Source organism: Triticum urartu, chromosome 6 (assembly GCF_003073215.2).
Source record: "Triticum urartu cultivar G1812 chromosome 6, Tu2.1, whole genome shotgun sequence".
Classification (NCBI taxonomy): domain Eukaryota; kingdom Viridiplantae; phylum Streptophyta; class Magnoliopsida; order Poales; family Poaceae; genus Triticum; species Triticum urartu.
This window is the reverse complement of record NC_053027.1, coordinates 72187742-72210531: the sequence shown is the minus strand read 5'-3', so window position 1 is coordinate 72210531 and position 22790 is coordinate 72187742. Positions and strand designations below refer to the sequence as shown.

The following is a 22790-nucleotide window of genomic DNA, read 5'->3' as shown; positions in this document are numbered from 1 at the left end:
CGACGGGGCGGGCCACGGCCGCGGCCACGGTTGTCGGTGTCAAAACCGGCGGATCTCGGGTAGGGGGTCCCGAACTGTGCGTCTAAGGCGGATGATAACAGGAGGCGGGGGACACAATGTTTACCCAGGTTCGGGCCCTCTCGATGGAGGTAATGCCCTACTTCCTGCTTGATTGATCTTGATGATATGAGTATTACAAGAGTTGATCTACCACGAGATCGGAGAGGCTAAACCCTAGAAGCTAGCCTATGGTATGATTGTTGTTGTCCTACGAACTAAACCCTCCAGTTTATATAGACACCAGAGGGAGCCAGGGTTACACAGAGTCGGTTACAAGGGAGGAGATCTACATATCCGAATCGCCAAGCTTGCCTTCCAAGCAAAGGAGAGTCCCACCTGGACACGGGACGAAGTCTTCAATCTTATATCTTCATAGTCCAACAGTCCGGCCAAGGGATATAGTCCGGCTGTCCGAGGACCCCCTAATCCAGGACTCCCACAGTAGCCCCTGAACCAGGCTTCAATGACAATAAGTCCGGCGCGCAGATTGTCTTCGGCATTGCAAGGCGGGTTCCTCTCCCGAATACTCCATAGAAGATTTTGAACACGAGGATAGTGTCTGACTCTGCAAAACAAATTCCACATACCACCGTAGAGAGTATAATATTTCCACAAATCTAATCTGCTGACAACTTTTCATAATGTGACATCATGCCATGGCTTCGGTTATTATTCGAGCCATTTTTCTCGACCAGCTACTGCACATATTGCGAGGCGGTTTTCTTGGCACGTCTTGTCGAAGCAGAGATCGTGTCCCCTTATCACAGGATTCTCATCAATACGAGTGTGGGTAACCCAACCGCGCCATCAATCACGACACTTAGGAATAAGCGAGTTTTACCAAGCAAGTGGGGAGGCGCATAGTTTCTTCCGCCCTTATAAAGGGATAAGTACTCATCTTTTTTACCCACGCCTTCTTCCTCCCTGCCCATCCATTCTCGCGCACTCGAGCTCCAACGCCCAAGTTCGCATCTTTCTCCGCAAAAACACTCCGAACATGTCCGGAGCGGGAGGCAAGTGGATGGCTTCCTCTGTCACGGAGGAGCACATCACGAAGCTCCGGGAAGCCGGATACCTGGCCGCAGATATTGCGCACCGGCTCCCACGCATGGGGCAGATTCTTCCTACCCTCGAGCCCCACGAAAGGGTTGTATTCCTTACCCATTTCGTCCGCGGGCTGGGATTTCCCCTCCACCCATTCGTTCGCGGGCTCATATTCTACTACGGGCTGGACTTCCATGATCTGGCCCCCAATTTCATCCTCAACATCTCGGCGTTTATCGTCGTGTGCGAGGCCTTCCTCCGCATCAAGCCCCACTTCGGCCTGTGGCTGAAGACCTTAAATGTTAAACCAAAGGTGGTGGTCGGCCAGCAAGCGGAGTGTGGAGGCGCCATGGTGGGAAAAATGCCCAACGTCACCTGGCTCGAAGGCTCCTATGTGGAGACCATAAAGGGATGGAAATTGGGGTGGTTCTACATCACCGAGCCGCGCGACATCAACTGGGAGGCGCCCCCCTAATTCCGATCCGGCATCCCCATGCAGCTCACCTCCTGGAAAGAGAAGGGCTTGTCTTGGGGTTCATCGGTGGAGCTGACCGGACTCCAGAACTGCGTTAAAAACATGATAAGTAAGAAAATCAAGCTTGTCAACGTGGTCCAGGTCATGCTCTTCCACCGGATTCTCCCGTGTCAAAGACGGGCATTCAATATGTGGGAGTTCGACTCGGCAAAGCACCAGACGCTGCGAGAGATCTTCGACATGATGCACCAGGACATCTGGAGGGTGCTGTTCAAGTCTGTCGAGGTTCCTCCTTCCCTTACGGAGGACCGCGGACTCAGCAAAAAGCGCCCTGCTAATCCGGTAAGCTCATTATATCTCATAAGATGTTTCTTTCCCTAGTATAATTATGTGAGGGATCTGAGCCTCCACATTTTTTGACAGGAATGGGTCGCGATAGCGGAGCGGATCGACTGTCTGTCCCCGCTTCCCGAAGATCCAACAAGTAATCTCCTGATGGAGATGCTAGTTCCGGCGCCCTATGAGGCGCCGGAGAAGAAGGCCAAGAAGAAGGCCACGGGGACCAGGAAAGGTCTTCGGCGCAAGGTTGTATCGGAATCGTCATCCGATAACAGTGAGACACCCTCCTCCCACGAAGACGAGGAGGAGGAAGAGGAAAATTCTCCCCATCCAGCCGGGGGGATAAGAAAAGGAAGGCCGCCCCATCCAGGGAGGCCGAAGGGTCCAAGAAGGGAAGAGCCCTCCTTCCGGACCGTTCCACCACTGCCGCGTTCAACGACGAGGAGTGGTTGCCCAGGGACAAGCCCCTCGCGAAGTCGTAAGTATCCAGATACCATAACAGTTCTGGTATATTTCGTTTCATTATTTCTTATCATGCTGAACATGATCATGCAGCCCACCCAAGGATCGTCTCGACATATCCTCTTTGAATGGGTCTCTGGGCCTGTCGGAGATGAACAGTGTTTCGCTCCCGACCACCTCCTCCCCCTGCCCTACGGACGACGCCGAGGTGTTGTCCCGAAGGGCACCAAGCCAAGGGAAGGTAGTTCTAGGGGCGCCCCAAGGCGACCTCCCAGACGCCGGGCGCATGGGAGGCAAGGCTCCCGTGGGCCCTAAGGATGGGGGCAGCAAGTTCGGCCCCCGGCCGAATACTGCATCGGAACCTCCCGTGGTTCCGGACTCTGTCGGGCGACCCATCACAAAGGGGGCGACCCGTCTGTGCTGATGGCCTCTGTCCATCCAGAGGCACCGGACAACTTGCTAGAAGCGCTTCGTGGCGCTTCCACTGACGAAGAGCACCGCACTGTTATGAGTGCGGTGGTAGAGAAGGTTCAGTCCACTAAAAGCGCACTGACTGAAGCCTGTGCCAGCCTCTTAACAGGCTTTGAGGTAAGTAATCAATTTATAAGAAAATTCTATAGCATAGACAGTAGCCCCTGATGCTCTATTTGGCGTTCGCAAAGAAAGGCCGAACAGAGGATCAAATAATAATCACAGGAGTCTAATCAGAATGTGTCTTATGTGAATAAGCAGGCTTTGCTGCTGGCCGCTGCCGCTCGCACTGCGGAGGTCTTCGCACTGAAGCGGGTCCTTGAGCGGTCCGAAAAAGAGCTCGACCTTACCAAGAGGCAGCTCGAAGAAAACAAAGGTAAGTAATACCCGTCCGTATATTGATAAAGAATAAAAAGGAATGTGGTTGTTAAGTCACAGGATCATCATGAATTTTGCTAGGGACAATGACTGAAGTGGCGGCCCTGAAGGAGGCGCTGTCCGAGGCCAAAGACAAAGCGGCCAAGGAGCGCACCGAGCGCGAGAAGCAAGAAGCTCGAGTCGGTGAGGTGCAGCGAGAGCTCCAGGATTTCATCAAAAAATACGAGTCCTTGGAGCGTGACTCTAAGACGCAAGGGTCTGAGCTTGCGAAGGCCCTTGAGAGCGCAAAAATGCCAAGGCCGAAGCCCACAAGGCCCTCCAGGAGCTTCAGGAGGTCCAGAAGATAGCGGCGGTAAGGGATTCATTATGCAAAGCAAGCATGTGAAGGAAACTTTCCTTTTACTTACCCGAGTTCGGAGCTCTCCAGGAGCGTTCGCAGATCTTCCCTGCAGTGTATCCGATGCCGCGGAATTTTACCGCGCCAAAAAAGGGAGCTCGACGGAGAAGTGGTTCTGGTCTCAGTATACTGGGACCAAACATCCGATGCCCTTGAGCGATCAGTTGAAGCAATTGGTCGAGCTCCACAAGGCGACCGAACAGGCCATGAAGGGCCTCATAGTCCGGATGTGGCCTGGCGAGCCCCTGCCTGGCAGCTACTTCGGCCTGGTGAGGCGGCTTGTGAATGCCTGCCCACGGCTTGAAGTCATAAAGCGGTCCGTCTGCATTGAGGGTGTGCGCAGGGCTTTTGCCCAAGCAAAAGTGCATTGGGCGAAGATGGACGCCGAGAAGCTGGTGAAGGAGGGGCTGCCGGAGGGCAAGGAGCATCGCCGCCCTGAAAATTATTATGACAGCGTCCTGAAGGGTGCCCTTCTTGTGGCGGAGGAATGTTCTAAGGATGTAATATTTGAATGAATGTACTCATGTGATCCTGTAATATGAAAACGAGTTCATTTGCGATATATAACACTTGTTGATTTAAAATATTACCTTCTGTGCGGCTGTTTATAAAATCTGAGAGTTGGCCAGTCGTCGGCTTCTGCCCCCATGTAGCTAGTACTGAGGTGTTCGAGATAAATCTGATCACTCTTTATCCCAGTTTTGGGTCGTTCGAAGGAGGTGTTCAGCACAACGAACCAGGCAATCAGACTATAAGGCTTTATCGTTGTCACTTAGCCATAGAAGTCTACAATTTTAAATTTTGGCGAAGCCCCTAGTATTCGGAAGGCCGAACTTGGGGTGCTATGAACGCCTAAATTGGACAAGGCCGACTCCTCGCCTGAAGTGGGAAAAATCTTTAGGGATTTGGGACCTCTCGAACAGTGACCAGCTCTCGCCGCATCATGACAGTCAGTTTTCGGCTTTCTCTACTGAGGTGCTCGTCCGGAAGAACCGGGACACAATCGTAGTAGTTCTCCTAGTGCTACCTTAGCTGATATAGCGGAACGTAAGGCACCAAAACATGGGAGCCGGGCAAACCCAACTATTGACCCAAGACATGATTCGTAGCTGATGCATATAATGATATAAGTTTGGGGTGCCGCACTGTCGAAAGTGTTCGGACTTTTCTTGTCGTGTTATGGGATACACTGAAGCCCCTGGCATACTGAACATACCAGAATGTACGGGAGCAACTTGTCGTGAATAGACAAACAAAGAAAAAAAGAAAAAAGAAGGTGAAGAAATGTAATAATAAGCTGACGTTGTGCATTGTTATTTATAGGATACGTCAAAGCGTATGTGTATAACTAGTACAATAAGCAAAAAATAGGACTATCTGACATGTCCGATCTGAGGGCGAGCTGCGTACGGGTAAGTAAAATAGGTATAACGATCGGTATGAGAAACCACCTGGGTATTCCCTTGTACGTCAAAGCTTCTTGCTCCCTTGGTGCTTCCCTCCCGTAATGGGTCCGATGATCTAGCTATCGGAGAGGGCGTCCAGAGAATAGGGTCCTGAAAGGAAGAGAATGATATAGATATACTGGTCCTGAGGCGGTTGAACCGCGTTGTGGGACGTGCCATAGCCGTGCCTCCGCCTATACCCATGGTATATTTAGTGCGTAGTTATGTACGCGCGACGTAAATTTTGTCGCTTGACTGGGACTAGGACGGAGGCCGAATTGCTAGGCGAGCTCTGAACGCGCCTGGGGATTTTATTGCAGGTTATTGCGGACTCGCTTGAATGTGTCTATGGACCTTGTCGCCGAACTGGTTGTTTGCCTCAAAAGGCTGCTTTCTATTTCTACTGCAAGGGCCGCAGTGTGCTCCTCCGTGCGGAGCGAGCGTTATGTGCTTCCGTTAACTGTTATAACCCTGCGAGGTCCTGGCATTTTGAGCTTGAGGTATGCATAATGCGGTACCGCATTGAATCTAGCAAATGCGGTTCATCCGAGTAGTGCGTGATAGCCACTGCGGAAGGGGAAGATATCGACGATTAACTCTTCGCTTCGGAAGTTATCCGGAGATCCGAAGACCACTTCCAGTGTGATTGAGCCCATGCAACAGGCCTCTACACCTGGTATGACACCTTTGAAGGTGGTTTTTGTGGGTTTGATCCTCAAGGGTTCGATACCCATTTTGCGCACCGTATCCTAATAAAGCAAGTTCAGGCTGCTGCCACCGTCCATAAGGAATCGAGTGAGGTGGAATCCGTCAATGATAGGATCGAGGACCAATGTGGCAGAACCGCCATAATGGATACTAGTGGGGTGGTCCCTGCGATCAAAAGTGATCGGACAAGAAGACCATGGATTGAACTTCGGGGCGACTGGATCCATCGCGTAGACGTCCCTGAGTGCATGCTTTCGTTCCTGCTTGGGGATATGGGTTGCGTATATCATGTTCACCGTTTTCACTTAGGGAGGAAATTTCTTCTGTCCCCCTGTGTTCGGCGGCCGGGGCTCCTCCTCGTCGTTGCTATGCAGCCCCTTTTCCTTGCTTTCGGCATTCAACTTGCCAGCCTGTTTGAACACCCAGCATTCTCTGTTGGTGTGGTTGGCTGGCTTATCAGGGGTGCCGTGAATTTGACACAAGCGGTCGAGTATGCGGTCCAAACTGGATGGCCCCGAATTGTTTCTTTTGAACGCCTTTTTCCGCTGACCGGATTTAGAGCCACTGAATCAGGCATTGACTGCCGTGTCTTCGACGTTATCGCCGTTGTTGCGGCGCTTGTATCTGTTGCGACGTGGCTTGCCGTTGCTGTCTCTGGCCTCCGATATGCCAGGGTTGCTTGCTGTGTTGTTGCTACGGGCCAACCAGCTATCCTCGCCCGCGCAGAAGCGGGTCATGAGTGTTGCGAGGGCTGCCATGGACTTTGGCTTCTCTTGGCCCCGTTGCTGCTCTGGCCTCCGATGTGCCAGGGTTGCTTGTTGTGTTGTTGCTACGGGCCAACCAGCTATCCTCTCCCGCGTAGAAGCGGATCATGAGTGTTGTGAGGGATGCCATGGACTTTGGCTTCTCTTGGCCGAGATGTCTCGCGAGCCACTCGTCACGGATGTTATGTTTAAAGGCCGCTACGGCTTCGGCATCCGGACAGTCCACAATTTGGTTCTTTTTGGTTAGGAACCGAGTCCAAGATTTCCTGGCTGACTCTCCGGGTTGTTGTGTTATCTGGCTTAAATCATCAGCATCCGGTGGTCGCACGTAAGTGCCCTGGAAGTTGTCCAGGAATGCGTCTGCCAGGTTCTCCCAACTTTCGATGGAGTTTGCTAGCAAGCTATTTAGCCAATGCCGAGCTGGTCCTTTGAGTTTTAATGGGAGGTACTTGATGGCATGTAGATCATCCCCTCGAGCCATGTGAATGTGGAGGAGGAAATCCTCTATCCATACTGTGGGATCAGTAGTACCATCGTATGATTCAATATTCACGGGTTTGAACCCTTCTGGGAATTCATGATCCATTACCTCATCAGTGAAGCATAGGGGGTGTGCGGCGCTTCTATGTCAGGCTATGTCACGACGCAGTTCGTACGAGTCTTGTCTGCTATGTTCGGCCCGGCCGGGTTTGTTTTTGGTATATCCGGCATGACGGTCGTCATCATGTGTTGGGGCATGCCATCGTGATCCGAAGATTGATCTTTTGTGTCGTGCTTTGTTTTCCAATACGTCTCGCAGGTCCTGCGTGTTACCCCGGGCCTTGCTGTTTTTGTTTGACTGGCGGCGGGGTGCAGGCTGGACTTTGGGCTTATATGCCACTTTGTCGCGGCCACTAGGTGGCCGGTCTACCGCATCATACGCTGGAAGCGCGGGCCTTAATGCTTCCTCTTCAAGCTGGGGTAGCAACATGCGCTTTGGGAAACTTTTGATTGGGCGCTCGAGTTCGTGTTCCTCGGCTGCCAGGACTTCAGTCCATCTATCTGCTAGCAGATCTTGCTTAGCTTGAAGTTGTTGTTGCTTTTTCTTCAGGCTTTTTGCTGTGGCAATAAGCCGGCGCTTGAAGCGGTCCTGTTTGACGGGATCCTCAGGCACGATAAATTCTTCGTCGCCGAGGCTCACCTCGTCTGCGGAGAGAGGCATGTAATTGTCATCCTCTAATTCTCCGTCTGCTGCCTGTTCCTTGGGGCTGGCTTGCCCATCCTCCTGCTCAAAGCCTGGCTGGAGGGGATTGTCTTCCTCTTCGGCACTATTTGCAGCGTTATTGTCTGCTGTGCCGGTATCGCTGTTTTTGCTATGGCGGGGCTTAGAGCGGCGCCGATGACGCGAGTTCTTGGATTGCTTCTCGGGGGGATTATCCTCCGTTGCCTTGTTGCCATCGCTTTCTTTAGGGGTGTCCACCATGTATATATCATACGATGAGGTGGCCGTCCAGCGCCCTGTGGGCGGTGGTTCCTGTTCGTCTACCGCATCGTCGTCCATACCGTCGATGCCTTCGGAGTCGAAGTCGAGCATGTCGGTTAGGTCGTCGACAGTGGCTATTAAATGGGTGGTGGGTGGGGAACGAATTTCTTCGCCGTCCGCTTCCTACTCGAGCCGGACATAGTTCGGCCAAGGGTCTCCTGACAAGGAGAGAGACCGTAATGAGTTTAGCATGTCGCCTAGGGGCGAGTGCTGAAAGATATCTGCGGAGGTGAACTCCATGATCGGTGCCCAATCAGATTGAATGGGCACGGACACGAGCGGTTCGGGGTCTGTGGCCGAGGACGAATCCGAGTGTCCGGCAACACAGGTCTCATAGGAGGCGGAGTCAGTATTCGGCTCTATCGCCGCTGAGTGTGCGGCCTCCGTGGCGGGGTCCATCCACCCGTCCTCGGACGGCGCGATCTCTTTCGGATTGAGGGTCGGAGTAGTTACAGGTGTGATCTCCCGAACACTATCCGATGGCAGAGTTAAATCATGCTCATCATGACTGTGCGGCGTACCTGACATGGGTTCGAATCCGTCGAAGATCAAGTCTCCGCGGATGTCGGTGGTATAGTTCAAGCTTCCAAACCTGACCTGATGGCCAGGGGCGTAGCTCTCGATCTGCTCCAGATGGCCAAGCGAGTTGGCCCGCAGTACAAAGCCGCCGAATACGAAGATCTATCCGGGGAGGAAAACCTCACCCTGGATTGCATCATTGCCGATGATCGAAGGAGCCATCAAGCCTTGATTGTGATGGCACAGTGGAACTCTCAATGAAAGCAGCAATGTCGGTGTCAAAACCGGCAGATCTCGGGTAGGGGGTCCCGAACTGTGCGTCTAACACGGATGGTAACAGGAGGCGGGGGACACAATGTTTACCCAGGTTTGGGCCCACTCAATGAAGGTAATACCCTACTTCCTGCTTGATTCATCTTGATGATATGAGTATTACAAGAGTTGATCTACCACGAGATCGGAGAGGCTAAACCCTAGAAGCTAGCCTATGGTATGATTGTTGTTGTCCTACGGACTAAACCCTCCAGTTTATATAGACACCGGAGGGAGCCAGGGTTACACAGAGTCGGTTACAAGGGAGGAGATCTACATATCCGAATCACCAAGCTTGCCTTCCAAGCAAAGGAGAGTCCCACCCGGACACGGGACGAAGTCTTCAATCTTATATCTTCATAGTCCAACAGTCCGTCCAAGGGATATAGTCCGGCTGTCCGAGGACCCCCTAATCCAGGACTCTCTCAACGGCCACGATGATGGCGGGGTGGGGCGGGCCGCGGCCACGGCTACGGCGGCGGGGGCGGGGACGATCCCAGGCGCGGCCACGGCCACGGCCACGACGGTGGCCGGGCGGGGCGGGCCGCGGCCACGGCCACGGGCTGAAGGGCGCGGGCGTGGCCACGATGGCGGCGGGACGGGGCGCGGGTGCGTCTATTGGAAATATGCCCTAGAGGCAATAATAAATTAGTTGTTATTATTATTATATTTCCTTGTTCATGATAATCGTTTATTATCCATGCTAGAATTGTATTGATAGGAAACTCAGATACATGTGTGGATACATAGACAACACCATGTCCCTAGTAAGCCTCTAGTTGACTAGCTCGTTGATCAATAGATGGTTACAGTTTCCTGACCATGGACATTGGATGTCATTGATAACGGGATCACATCATTAGGAGAATGATGTGATGGACAAAGACCCAATCCTAAGCCTAGCACAAGATCATGTAGTTCGTATGCTAAAGCTTTTCTAATGTCAATTATCATTTCCTTAGACCATGAGATTGTGCAACTCCCGGATACCGTAGGAGTGCTTTGGGTGTGCCAAACGTCACAACATAACTGGGTGGCTATAAAGGTACACTATAGGTATCTTCGAAAGTGTCTGTTGGGTTGGCACGAATCGAGACTGGGACTTGTCACTCCGTGTAAACGGAGAGGTATCTCTGGGCCCACTCGGTAGGACATCATCATAATGTGCACAATGTGATCAAGGAGTTGATCACGGGATGATGTGTTACGAAACGAGTAAAGAGACTTGCTGGTAACGAGATTGAACAAGGTATCGGGATACCGACGATCGAATCTCGGGCAAGTATCGTACCGATAGACAAAGGGAATTGTATACGGGATTGATCGAATCCTCGACATCGTGGTTCATCCGATGAGATCATCGTGGAACATGTGGGAACCAACATGGGTATCCAGATCCCGCTGTTTGTTATTGGCCGGAGAGTCGTCTCGGTCATGTCTACGTGTCTCCCGAACCTGTAGGGTCTACACACTTAAGGTTCGGTGACGCTAGGGTTATAGAGATATTAGTATGCGGTAACCCGAAAGTTGTTCGGAGTCCCAGATGAGATCCCGGACGTCACGAGGAGTCCCGGAATGGTCCGGAGGTAAAGATTTATATATGGGAAGTCTTGTTTTGGTCGCCGGAAAAGTTTCACGCATTATCGGTATTGTACCGGGAGTGCCGAAAGGGGTCCGGGGGTCCACCAAGGGGGTCCACCTGCCCCTGGGGGGCACATGGGCTGTAGGGGTGTGCGCCTTGGCCTATATGGGCCAAGGGCACCAGCCCCAAGAGGCCCATGCGCCAAGAGATATGGGAAAGGAAGAGTCCTGAAGGGGGAAGGCACCTCCTAGGTGCCTTGGGGAGGATGGACTCCTCCCTGGCCGCACCCTTCCTTGGAGGAAGGGCCAAGGCTGCGCCCCCCTCTCCCTTGGCCCTATATATAGTGGGGGGAAGGGAGGGCAGCCACACCTAAGCCCTAGCGCGTCCCTCTCCCTCCCGTGACACATCTCCCTCCTCATATCTCGCGGTGCTTGGCGAAGCTCTGCTGGATCACCACACTCCTCCACCACCACCATGCCGTTGTGCTGCTGCTGGATGGAGTCTTCCTAAACCTCTCCCTCTATCCTTGCTGGATCAAGGCATGGGAGACGTCCCCGGGCTGTACGTGTGTTGAACACGGAGGTGCCGTCCGTTCGGCACTGGGATCGTCGGTGATTTGAATCACGACGAGTACGACTCCATCAACCCCGTTCACTTGAACGCTTCCGCGTAGCGATCTACAAGGGTATGTAGATGCACTCTCCTTCCCCTCGTTGCTGGTTTCTCCATAGATGGATCTTGGTGACACGTAGAAAAATTTTGAATTTCTGCTACGTTCCCCAACAGTGGCATCATGAGCTAGGTCTATGCGTAGTTTCTATGCACGAGTAGAACACAAAGTAGTTGTGGGTGTTGATTTTGTTCAATATGCTTACCGTTACTAGTCCAATCTTGATTCGGCGGCATTGTGCGATGAAGCGGCCCGGACCGACCTTACACGTACTCTTACGTGAGACTGGTTCCACCGACTGACATGCACTAGTTGCATAAGGTGGCTAGCGGGTGTCTGTCTCTCCCACTTTAGTCGGATCGGATTCGATGAAAAGGGTCCTTATGAAGGGTAAATAGCAATTGGCATATCACGTTGTGGTTTTTGCGTAGGTAAGAAACGTTCTTGCTAGAAACCCATAGCAGCCACGTAAAACATGCAAACAACAATTAGAGGACGTCTAACTTGTTTTTGCAGGGTATGCTATGTGATGTGATATGGCCAAGAAGAATGTGATGAATGATATGTGATGTATGAGATTGATCATGTTCTTGTAATAGGAATCACGACTTGCATGTCGATGAGTATGACAACCGGCAGGAGCTATAGGAGTTGTCTCAATTTATTTATGACCTGCGTGTCAACATAAACGTCATGTAATTACTTTACTTTATTGCTAACCGTTAGCTGTAGTAGTAGAAGTAATAGTTGGCGAGGCAACTTCATGGAGACACGATGATGGAGATCATGGTGTCATGCCGGTGACGATGATGATCATGGAGCCCCGAAGATGGAGATCAAAAGGAGCAATATGATATTGGCCATATCATGTCACTATTTGATTGCATGTGATGTTTATCATGTTTATACATCTTATTTGCTTAGAACGACGGTAGTAAATAAGATGATCCCTCACTAAAATTTCAAGAAGGTATTCCCCCTAACTGTGCACCGTTGCGAAAGTTCGTCGTTTCGAAGCACCACATGATGATCGGGTGTGATAGATTCTTACGTTCACATACAACGGGTGTAAGCCAGATTTACACACGCAAAACACTTAGGTTGACTTGACGAGCCTAGCATGTACAGACATGGCCTCGGAACACAAGAGACCGAAAGGTCGAGCATGAGTCATATGGTAGATACGATCAACATGAAGATGTTCACCGATGATGACTATTCCGTCTCACGTGATGATCGGACACGGCCTAGTTGACTCGGATCATGTAATCACTTAGATGACTAGAGGGATGTCTATCTGAGTGGGAGTTCATAAGATGAACTTAATTATCCTGAACATAGTCAAAAGGTCTTCGCAAATTATGTCGTAGCTCGCGCTTCAGTTCTACTGTTTAGATATGTTCCTAGAGAAAATTTGGTTGAAAGTTGATAGTAGCAATTATGCGGACTAGGTCCGTAGACTGAGGATTGTCTTCATTGCTTCATAGAAGGCTTATGTCCTTAATGCACCGCTCAGTGTGCTGAACCTCGAACGTCGTCTGTGGATGTTGCGAACATCTGACATACACATTTTGATAACTACGTGATAGTTCAGTTAAACAGTTTAGAGTTGAGGCACCGAAGACGTTTTGAAACATCGCGAAACATATGAGATGTTTCGAGGGCTGAAATTGGGATTTCAGGCTCGTGCCCACGTCATGAGGTATGAGACCTCCGACGATTTTCTTAGCCTGCAAACTAAGGAGAAAAGCTCAATTGTTGAGCTTGTGCTCAGATTGTCTGAGTACAACAATCATTTGAATCAAGTGGGAGTTGATCTTCCAAATGAGATAGTGATGTTTCTCCGAAGTCATTACCACCAAGCTGCTAGAGCTTCGTGATGAACTATAATGTATCGGGGACATATATGATGATCCTTGAGATATTCGCGATGTTTGACACCACAAAAGTAGAAATCAAAAAGGAGCATCAATTGTTGATGGTTTGTGAAACCACTAGTTTCAAGAAGGGCAAGGGCAAGAAGGGATACTTCATGAAACGGCAATTCAGCTGCTGCTCTAGTGAAGAAACCCAAGGTTGAACCCAAACCCGAGACTAAGTGCTTCTGTAATAAGGGGAACAGCCACTGGAGCAGAATTACCCTAGATACTTGGTAGATGAGAAGGCTGGCAAGGTCGATAGAAGTATATTGGATATACATTGTGTTGATGTGTACTTTACTAGTACTCCTAGTAGCACCAGGGTATTAGATACCGGTTCGGTTGCTAAGTGTTAGTAACTCGAAATAAAAGCTACGGAATAAACGGAGACTAGCTAAAGGTGAGCTGACGATATGTGTTGGAAGTGTTTCCAATGTTGATATAATCAAGCATCGCACGCTCCCTCTACCATCGAGATTGGTGTTTGCGTTGAGCATAGACATGATTGGATTATGTCTATCGCAATACGGTTATTCATTTAAGGAGAATAACGGTTACTCTGTTTATTTGAATAATACCTTCAATGCTCTTGCACCTAAAATGAATGGTTCATTGAATCTCGATCATAGTGATACACATGTTCATGCCAAAAGATATAAGATAGTAATGATAGTACCACCTACTTGTGGCACTACCACTTAGTCATATCGGTATAAAACGCATGAAGAGGCTCCATGTTGATGGATCTTTGGACTCACTCATTTTTGAAAAGTTTGAGACATGCGAACCATGTCTATTGGTGTATATGCATGAAGAAACTCCATGCAAATGGACCGTTTGGACTCACTTGATTTTGAATCACTTGAGACATGCAAACCATGCCACATGGGCAAGATGACTGAAAGCCTCGTTTTCAGTAAAATGGAACTAGAAAGCAACTTGTTGGAAGAAATACATTTTGATGTGTGCAGTCCAATGAGTGCTGAGGCGTGTAGTGGATATCGTTATGTTCTTACTTCACAAATGATTTGAGTAGATGTTGAGTACATTTACTTGATAAATCACGAGTCTGAATTATTGAAAGGTTCAAGTAATTTCAGGGTGAAGTTGAAAGATCGTCGTGACAAGAGGATAAAATATCTATGATATGATCATAGAGATGAATATCTGAATTACGAGTTTGGCATAGAATTAAGACATTGTGGAAATTGTTTCACAACTAATACAGCCTGGAACACCATAGTGTGATGGTGTGTCCAAACATCATAACTGCACCCCATTGGATATGATGCATACCATGATGTCTCTTATCAAATTACCACAATAGTTTATGGGTTAGGCATTAGAGACAACCACATTCACTTTAATTAGGGCACCACGTAATTCCGATGAGATGACACCGTATGAACTATGGTTTAGAGAAACCTAAGCTGTCATTTCTTAAAAGTTTGGGGCTGCGACGCTTATGTGAAAAAGTTTCAGGCTGATAAGCTCGAACCCAAAGCGGATAAATGCATCTTCATAGGACACCCAAAACAGTTGGGTATACCTCCTGTCTCAGAACCGAAAACAATAGGGATTGTTTCTAGAATCGGGTCCTTTCTCAAGGAAAAGTTTCTCTCGAAGGAATTGAGTGGGAGGATGGTGGAGACTTGATGAGGTTATTGAACCGTCACTTCAACTAGTGTATAGCAGGGCACAAAGAGTTGTTCCTGTGGCACCTACACCAATTGAAATGGAAGCTTATGATATTGATCATGAGACTTCGGATCAAGTCACTCCCAAACCCCGTAGGAGGAGAAGGATGCGTACTACTTCAGAGTGGTACGTAATCCTGTCTTGGAAGTCATGTTGCTAGACAACAATGAACCTACGAGCTATGGAGAAGCGATGGTGGGCCCGGATTTCGATAAATGGCTCGAGGCCATAAAATCCGAGAGAGGATCCATGTATGAAAACAAAGTGTAGACTTTGGCAGAACGGCTCGATGGTCGTAAGGCTGTTGAGTATAGATGGATTTTAAAAGGAAGACGGACAATGATGGTAAATGTCACCATTAAGAAAGCTCGACTTGTCGTTAAGATGTTTCCCGACAAGTTCAAGGAGTTGACTACGGTGAGACTTTCTCACTCGTAGCGATGCTAAGAGTCCGTTGGAATTATATTAGCAGTCACTGCATTATTTATGAAATCTTGCAGATAGGATGTCAAAAAAAAACATTGTTTCCTCACGATTTTTGAGGAAAGGTTGTATGTGATACAACCAGAAGGTTTTAACAATCCTAAAAGATGCTAACAAGTATGCAAAGCTCTAGCAATCCTTGTAAGGACTGGAGTAAGCATCTCAGAGTTGGAATATACTCTTTGATGATGATCAAAGATTTTGGGTGTATACAAAGTTTATGAGAAACTTGTATTTCCAAAGAAGTGAGTGGGAGCACTACAGAATTTCTAATGAATATATGTTGTTGACATATTGTTGATCAGAAATGACGTAGAATTTCTGGAAAGCATATAGGGTTATTTGGAAAGTGTTTTTCAATGGAAAGCCTGGATTAAGCTACTTGAACATTGAGCATCAAGATCTATATGGATAGATCAAAACGCTTAATGGTACTTTCAAATGAGCACATACCTTGACATGATCTTGAAGGTGTTCAAGATGGATCAGTCAAAGAAGGAGTTCTTGCCTGAATTGTAAGGTATGAAGTTAAGACTTAAAGCTAGACCACGGCAGAAGAAAGAGGAAGGACGAAGGTCGTCCCCTATGCTTTTGTCATAGGCTCCATACGGTATGCCATGCTGAGTACCGCACCTGCTGTGTGCCTTGCCACATATCTGGCAAGAGGGTACAAAGGTAATCTAGGAGTAGATCACCAGATAGCGGTCTAAATTATCCTTAGAGGAATAAGGATATGTTTCTCGGTTATGGAGGTGATAAAGAGTTCGGCGTAAAGAGTTACGTCGATGCAAGCTTAACACCTATCCGGATAGCTCTGAGTAGAGATACCGGATACGTATAATGGAGCAACAATTTAGAATAGCTCCAAGTAGAACAGTTATTTGAAATGGCTCCAGATATAGCGTAGTAGCTGCATCTACAAGATGACATAGAGATTTGCGAAGTACATACGGATCTGAAAGATTCAGACCCGTTGACTATAACATCTCTCACAAGCATAACATGATCAAACCCAGAACTCATCGAGTGTTAATCACATGGTAATGTGAACTAGATTATTGACTCTAGTAAACTCTTTGGGTGTTAGTCACATGGGGATGTGACCTTGAGTGTTAATCACATATCGATGTGAACTGGATTATTGACTCTAGTGCAAGTGGGAGACTGTTGGAAATATGCCCTAGAGGCAATAATAAATTAGTTATTATTATTGTATTTCCTTGTTCATGATAATCGTTTATTATCCATGCTAGAATTGTATTGATAGGAAACTCAGATACATGTGTGGATACATAGACAACACCATGTCCCTAGTAAGCCTCTAGTTGACTAGCTCGTTGATCAATAGATGGTTACGGTTTCCTGACCATGGACATTGGATGTCATTGATAACGGGATCACATCATTAGGAGAATGATGTGATGGACAAAGACCCAATCCTAAGCCTAGCACAAGATCATGTAGTTCGTATGCTAAAACTTTTCTAATGTCAATTATCATTTCCTTAGACCATGAGATTGTGCAACTCCCGGATACCGTAGGAGTGCTTTGGGTGTGCCAAACGTCACAACATAACTGGGTGGCTATAAAGGTACACTACAGGTATCTCCGAAAGTGTCTGTTGGGTTGGCATGAATCGAGACTGGGATTTGTCACCCCGTGTAAACGGAGAGGTATCTCTGGGCCCACTCGGTAGGACATCATCATAATGTGCACAATGTGATCAAGGAGTTGATCACGGGATGATGTGTTACGAAACGAGTAAAGAGACTTGCCGGTAACGAGACTGAACAAGGTATCGGGATACCGACGATCGAATCTCGGGCAAGTATCGTACCGATAGACAAAGGGAATTGTATACGGGATTGATCGAATCCTCGACATCGTGGTTCATCCAATGAGATCATCGTGGAACATGTGGGAACCAACATGGGTATCCAGATCCCGCTGTTTGTTAATGGCCGGAGAGTCGTCTCGGTCATGTCTACGTGTCTCCCGAACCCTTAGGGTCTACACACTTAAGGTTCGGTGATGCTAGGGTTATAGAGATATTAGTATGCGGTAACCCGAAAGTTGTTCGGAGTCCCGGATGAGATCCCGGACGTCACGAGGAGTTCCAGAATGATCCGGAGGTAAAGATTTATATATGGGAAGTCTTGTTTTGGTCGCCGGAAAAGTTTCGCGCATTATCGGTATTGTACCGGGAGTGCCGAAAGGGGTCTGGGGGTCCACCAAGGGGGTCCACCTGCCCCGGGGGGGCACATGGGCTGTAGGGGTGTGCGCCTTGGCCTATATGGGCCAAGGGCACCAGCCCCAAGAGGCCCATGCGCCAAGAGATAAGGGAAAGGAAGAGTCCTAAAGGGGGAAGGCACCTCCTAGGTGCCTTGGGGAGGATGGACTCCTCCCTGGCCGCACCCTTCCTTGGAGGAAGGGCCAAGGCTGCGCCCCCCCCCCTCTCCCTTGGCCCTATATATAGTGGGGGGAAGGGAGGGCAGCCACACCTAGGCCCTGGTGCCTCCCTCTCCCTCCCGTGACACATCTCCCTCCTCATATCTCGCGGTGCTTGGCGAAGCTCTGCTGGATCACCACGCTCCTCCACCACCACCATGCCATTGTGCTGCTGCTGGATGAAGTCTTCCTCAACCTCTCCCTCTCTCCTTGCTGGATCAAGGCATGGGAGACGTCCCCGGGCTGTACGTGTGTTGAACACGGAGGTGCCGTCCGTTCGGCACTGGGATCATCGGTGATTTGAATCACGACGAGTACGACTCCATCAACCCCGTTCACTTGAACGCTTCCGCGTAGCGATCTACAAGGGTATGTAGATGCACTCTCCTTCCCCTCGTTGCTGGTTTGTCCATAGATGGATCTTGGTGACACGTAAAAAAATTTTGAATTTCTGCTACGTGCCCCAACAGCGGCCACGGCGGGACGGACCGCGGCCACGACCACGGGCGACGGGGCGTGGGCGTGACCACGGCCACGGCGGTTGCGGGGCGGGGCGGGCCGCGGCCACGACTACGGCGGGGTGAGCAGGCCACGGCGGGGCGGAGCGCGGCTACGGCGGCGAGCAGGCCATGGGCAGCGAGCTAGGTACATGCGCACGTGGCTAATTTTGGGCGCCTGTTCAAGATGCTAATATGGCTAACTGGGCTGTATATTTTTAGGCGTCTGCTGGAGATACTCGGTCATTCGACACGTTAAAACGCTATTTTGATACTGTAAAAAAATTAGCATGCAGCTTCATTGGGCGTCTGTTGGAGATGCTCTTAGGATGGGTTACAACTCTGGAGGAGGGCCAAGAGCAAAAAGGCAGGCTTCAGAGAGTAGCCTTAGATTCTGGTGGCGGTTCTGTTGTGTGTGTCGCTGTTGGTGGGGCTTGAGTATGTTCTAGCCCTCCTTCATCCTTGTATATTATTTTTGAATGTTTTCATCCTTTGTATATGACCCTTTCTCTTCTTAATCATAATGATGAGCAACGCGGCGTTGCTTGTTCTTGAAAAAATAATAGATCTTCTGATTCTTTGATTTTATTTTAAACAGAAAATAAAAACTAAATCGCAGCCCGTCCGTTCCACGCTCAAAATAGAAAACTATTGCAGTCCGGTTCGGTCCCGCACTAGTTCGGCGCCCAGGCCGTACTAGTATATATGAGAAACAGAAATCATGAGCTACGTACGAGCAATCAGTTGAATCGACTCTCGGCATCGCGGTATCGCGCACGTGCAGCTCATCAGTTGAATCGACCCGGCGACGGCGCACGAACTTGACACCTCACGATGTTAACGACGGCGCGCTTGATCCTGCTCGCCGTCGCCGTGTCGTTGATGCTGCAGCTCGCCACCGTGTCGGCGGCGCCATCGTCGGGATCCCGCGGCGGCGTTACGCTGCGCGTGGATGGTAGACATGTACGCATATCTGGCATGGCTAGCTACTTGCTCGTTGTTGCCTCGCGTTCATGGATCGGATTCGTATTATCTGCATTTTTTTTTTCTTTTCAAAGTACCTGCATGTTAATTATATCTCGACTTTTTTTTGCCACATGCAATCAAGCATGTATCGATGTACATATATGCATACGACTCCGTATATACGTATATTACTTACATACCAATTACGTACGTGTGCAGGTGGTGGTGGACAACGGCCTGGTGCAGGTGACGCTGTCGAGGCCCGGGGGCCACATCACCGGCGTCCGCTACGGCGGGGATCGGACGAACCTCCTGCACTCCACCAGAAGCAGAAACACTGGCGGGTTAGTGCATGCTTCATGCTTGCTTATGTCTATAGATGGATGCACATTCGTATTAACTTGATTAAATCATCTGTGATTTGTGAAAAACTTCGTGCAGGTACTGGGATATGGTGTGGAACATCCCCGGCTCCGACCAACGAGGCCTGCTCAACTCGTACGTGAACGCTGATAACTACACGCCTGTAAATTAATTAAAGTGCAAATACTAAGCTAGAAACTCAAACTATACATTGTGTATGTACGTAGGCTGGATGGTTCGGAGTTCAGGGTGGTAACGCAGAGCGACGACCAGGTGGAGCTGTCGTTCCGGAGCACGTACAGCCCGGGACGTCGGAGCCGCGTCCGGCTCAACTTCGACAAGAGGCTGGTGATGCTCAAGGGCAGCTCCGGGTTCTACAGCTACGCCATCCTGGAGCACGGCGCCGACACGCCGGCCATCGACATCAGCCTGGCGCGGCTCGCCTTCAAGCTCAACACGGAGAGATTCAACTACATGGCCGTCTCGGACGACGTACAGCGGTACATGCCGCGGGCGGCCGACCGGGAGTCGCCCCGTAGCTCCCCGCTGGCGTACAAGGAGGCGGTGCTGCTGGTCGACCCGTCGGAGCCGCAGTTCAAGGGGGAGGTGGACGACAAGTACCAGTACACGCTGGACACCAAGGACAACAAGGTGCACGGGTGGGTCAGCACTAGCAGCGGCCAGCCGAGCCACGTCGGGTTCTGGGTCGTCACCCCCAGCAGCGAGTTCAAGAGCGGCGGGCCGCTCAAGCGCGACCTCACCTCGCACGTCGGACCGACCTGCATGAGCGTGTTCCATGGAACGCACTACGTCGGGGACGACATCGTGGCGCGCATCGGGGACGGCGAGCAGTGGAAGAAGGTCATGGGCCCCGTGTTCGTCTACCTCAACTCAAACTCGGAGAAGGGAGACCCGCGGGCGCTCTGGGAGGACGCCAAGGCGACGGCCCAGGCTGAGGCGAAGAAGTGGCCCTACAGCTTCCCGGAGTCGCCGGACTTCCACAAGGCCGGCGAGAGAGGCTCCGTCACCGGCCGATTGCTCGTAAGGGACAAGTACGTGAGCAGGGATAACATGCCTGCTCGGGCAGCTTACGTAGGCCTGGCCGCGCCCGGGCAGCCTGGCTCATGGGCGACGCAGAGCAAGGGCTACCAGTTCTGGACGACGGCGTCGAACACTTCCGGGGAGTTCACCATTGACAACGTCCGGGCGGGGGAGTACAACCTCTACGCGTGGGTTCCTGGGGTTCTCGGCGATTACTTGAACACCACCCGCGTCACCGTAACACCCAGTTAGTGCTGCTAGATAAAGTTACTGTATCGGTTTCTGCAAATTTGATTTGGCATTGATCAGTAACTCTGTACTGTTTTGCTGATGATAGTTTGTTCGATTTTCAACCTTGAAACAGGCGGTGCAATCAACCTCGGCGATCTTTTGTACGAGGCTCCGAGATCAGGGCCGACACTGTGGGAGATCGGCGTTCCTGACCGGAGCGCGGCGGAGATGTTTGTCCCTGACCCCGAGGCGAAGTACCTCAACAAGCTCTTCCAGAACAAAGACAGGTACAGGCAGTACGGGCTGTGGGAAAGGTACGCCCAACTGTACCCGACGGACGATCTCGTCTACACCGTCGGCGAAAGCCACCACTCCAAGGACTGGTACTTCGCACATGTCACAAGGTAAGACACATCCATATGGGTCCATTTCCACTTTAGTCCAAGCCAAGACGGCACAGGTACTGATCGGCGTTAATCTGTCGTGCAGAAAGGTCGGCGACGACATCGTGCCGACGACGCGGCAGGTCCGGTTCCACCTGGGCCGCGTCGTGCCCGGCGGCACGTACACCTTGCGCGTGGCCCTCGCGGCCGCTCACGCGGCGAGGCTGCAGGTCCAGGTGAACGGGGCGACGAGGCGTGTGGGGGTCTTCGGGACGCCGGCGTTCGGCGACGGCAATGCGATCGCGAGGCACGGCGACCACGGCACGCAGTGGAGCTTCGAGTTCCCTATCAGCGGGAGACTGCTCCGGGAAGGCGACAACACCATCCACCTCACGCAGACGAGGGCCAACAGCATATTCCTAGGGGTCATGTACGACTACATACGGTTCGAAGGACCTCCTGGTTCATAGGCCTGGGGACATCATACGCGAGGGGCAAAGACATGTTGCGGCTTACGGCACCAAGCTCTAGAACAGGGTTTTTTTCTTTTTGAATGGTTTAGAACAGAGTTGCTTGTTGAGATGTTATGGGAGACTAAATTGAACATATGTATTTGTAAATATTCTCTGGTTTAAATTGTTAATGTGTGCCAGTGTAATGGTCCCATGGCCCCACAATCGAGCCGCCTATCTTAGCTATGACAACTCCCAACGCAGTGCAACAAAACTTCCGCAAATGTCCGGACCACATTGTCATGACACGTTAGATCATCCAACGTCGTGCACCAATTATCGGCAGCACGGTCCGGAGGTTTGAAATCCCACAAACTGAAAGCAAAGTTGGGGGGGGGGGGGGGGGGGGGGGGGGGTTGCGGACGTGCAGACATACGCCTCCGACACTCACGTCCAACACAAAAAACCCATTCAGAGCCGTGATTTTCTCGCTCCGTCTCTGCTTGCTCTGTATCTGCGTAGTCCAAGATCAACGCTGTTGTTCCACTCCGCTGCCTAGGCCTTGTCGGACCTCCACCGCTCCACTCGGGCATCGGCCCCTACTTGTTTATGCCTTCTTTCCACCCTGGTCCAGCTGCCGCCTAGGTACACTCTGCCCTTGCAAATTGCTATCCATGGTGGACACAACACCTGACAAGTGTTTGGTCAAATGTCATGGCCAAAATTACTGACATTTTTGTTTTTTACATTGAAGTAAACATGATGGATTTAGACGTGAAGTACTTTTACGTCGAGTTAAATGATATGTCCTTCTCAAATGTGGATGAATGTGAGGATGAAATGGTGATGGTGCATGCTGCTATGAAGATGCCCAACATGAGAGGAGCATGTTCTTAGTTCAAAGGATCAATTAAGGGACATCCAGTGATGAATCAGAGTATTGTTAGGATGATCTCCATCGTGTGGGCCCAACGGCCCACCGGGCCCTTAGATCCGCGCCCTGATGGGGGGCGCTCAACCCACTATGGGTGACGGGCCCCTGTCACCTGCATTATATAAAGAGGTGGGGGCCGGGGGCTCGCATCACGAGGTTCGTCGCAGCACCGTACACCCCACCTAATCCCCTACCGATCTAGGGTTAGCGCAGTGCTGATGGGAAGC

At 50.5% G+C, this 22790-nt stretch overlaps 1 protein-coding gene across 1 annotated transcript; it reads left to right on the top strand.

The window, feature by feature from the left end:
- The first annotated feature begins 19027 nt into the window (after positions 1-19027).
- Positions 19028-22274, top strand: LOC125512432 (rhamnogalacturonate lyase B-like). The gene is given in 11 exon segments (XM_048677531.1): positions 19028-19156; positions 19379-19503; positions 19601-19657; positions 19750-20181; positions 20242-20810; positions 20928-21198; positions 21284-21639; positions 21747-21748; positions 21831-21866; positions 21868-21987; positions 22152-22274. Coding segments are annotated over 11 exon segments (2220 nt in total).
- The last annotated feature ends 516 nt before the right edge of the window (positions 22275-22790 follow it).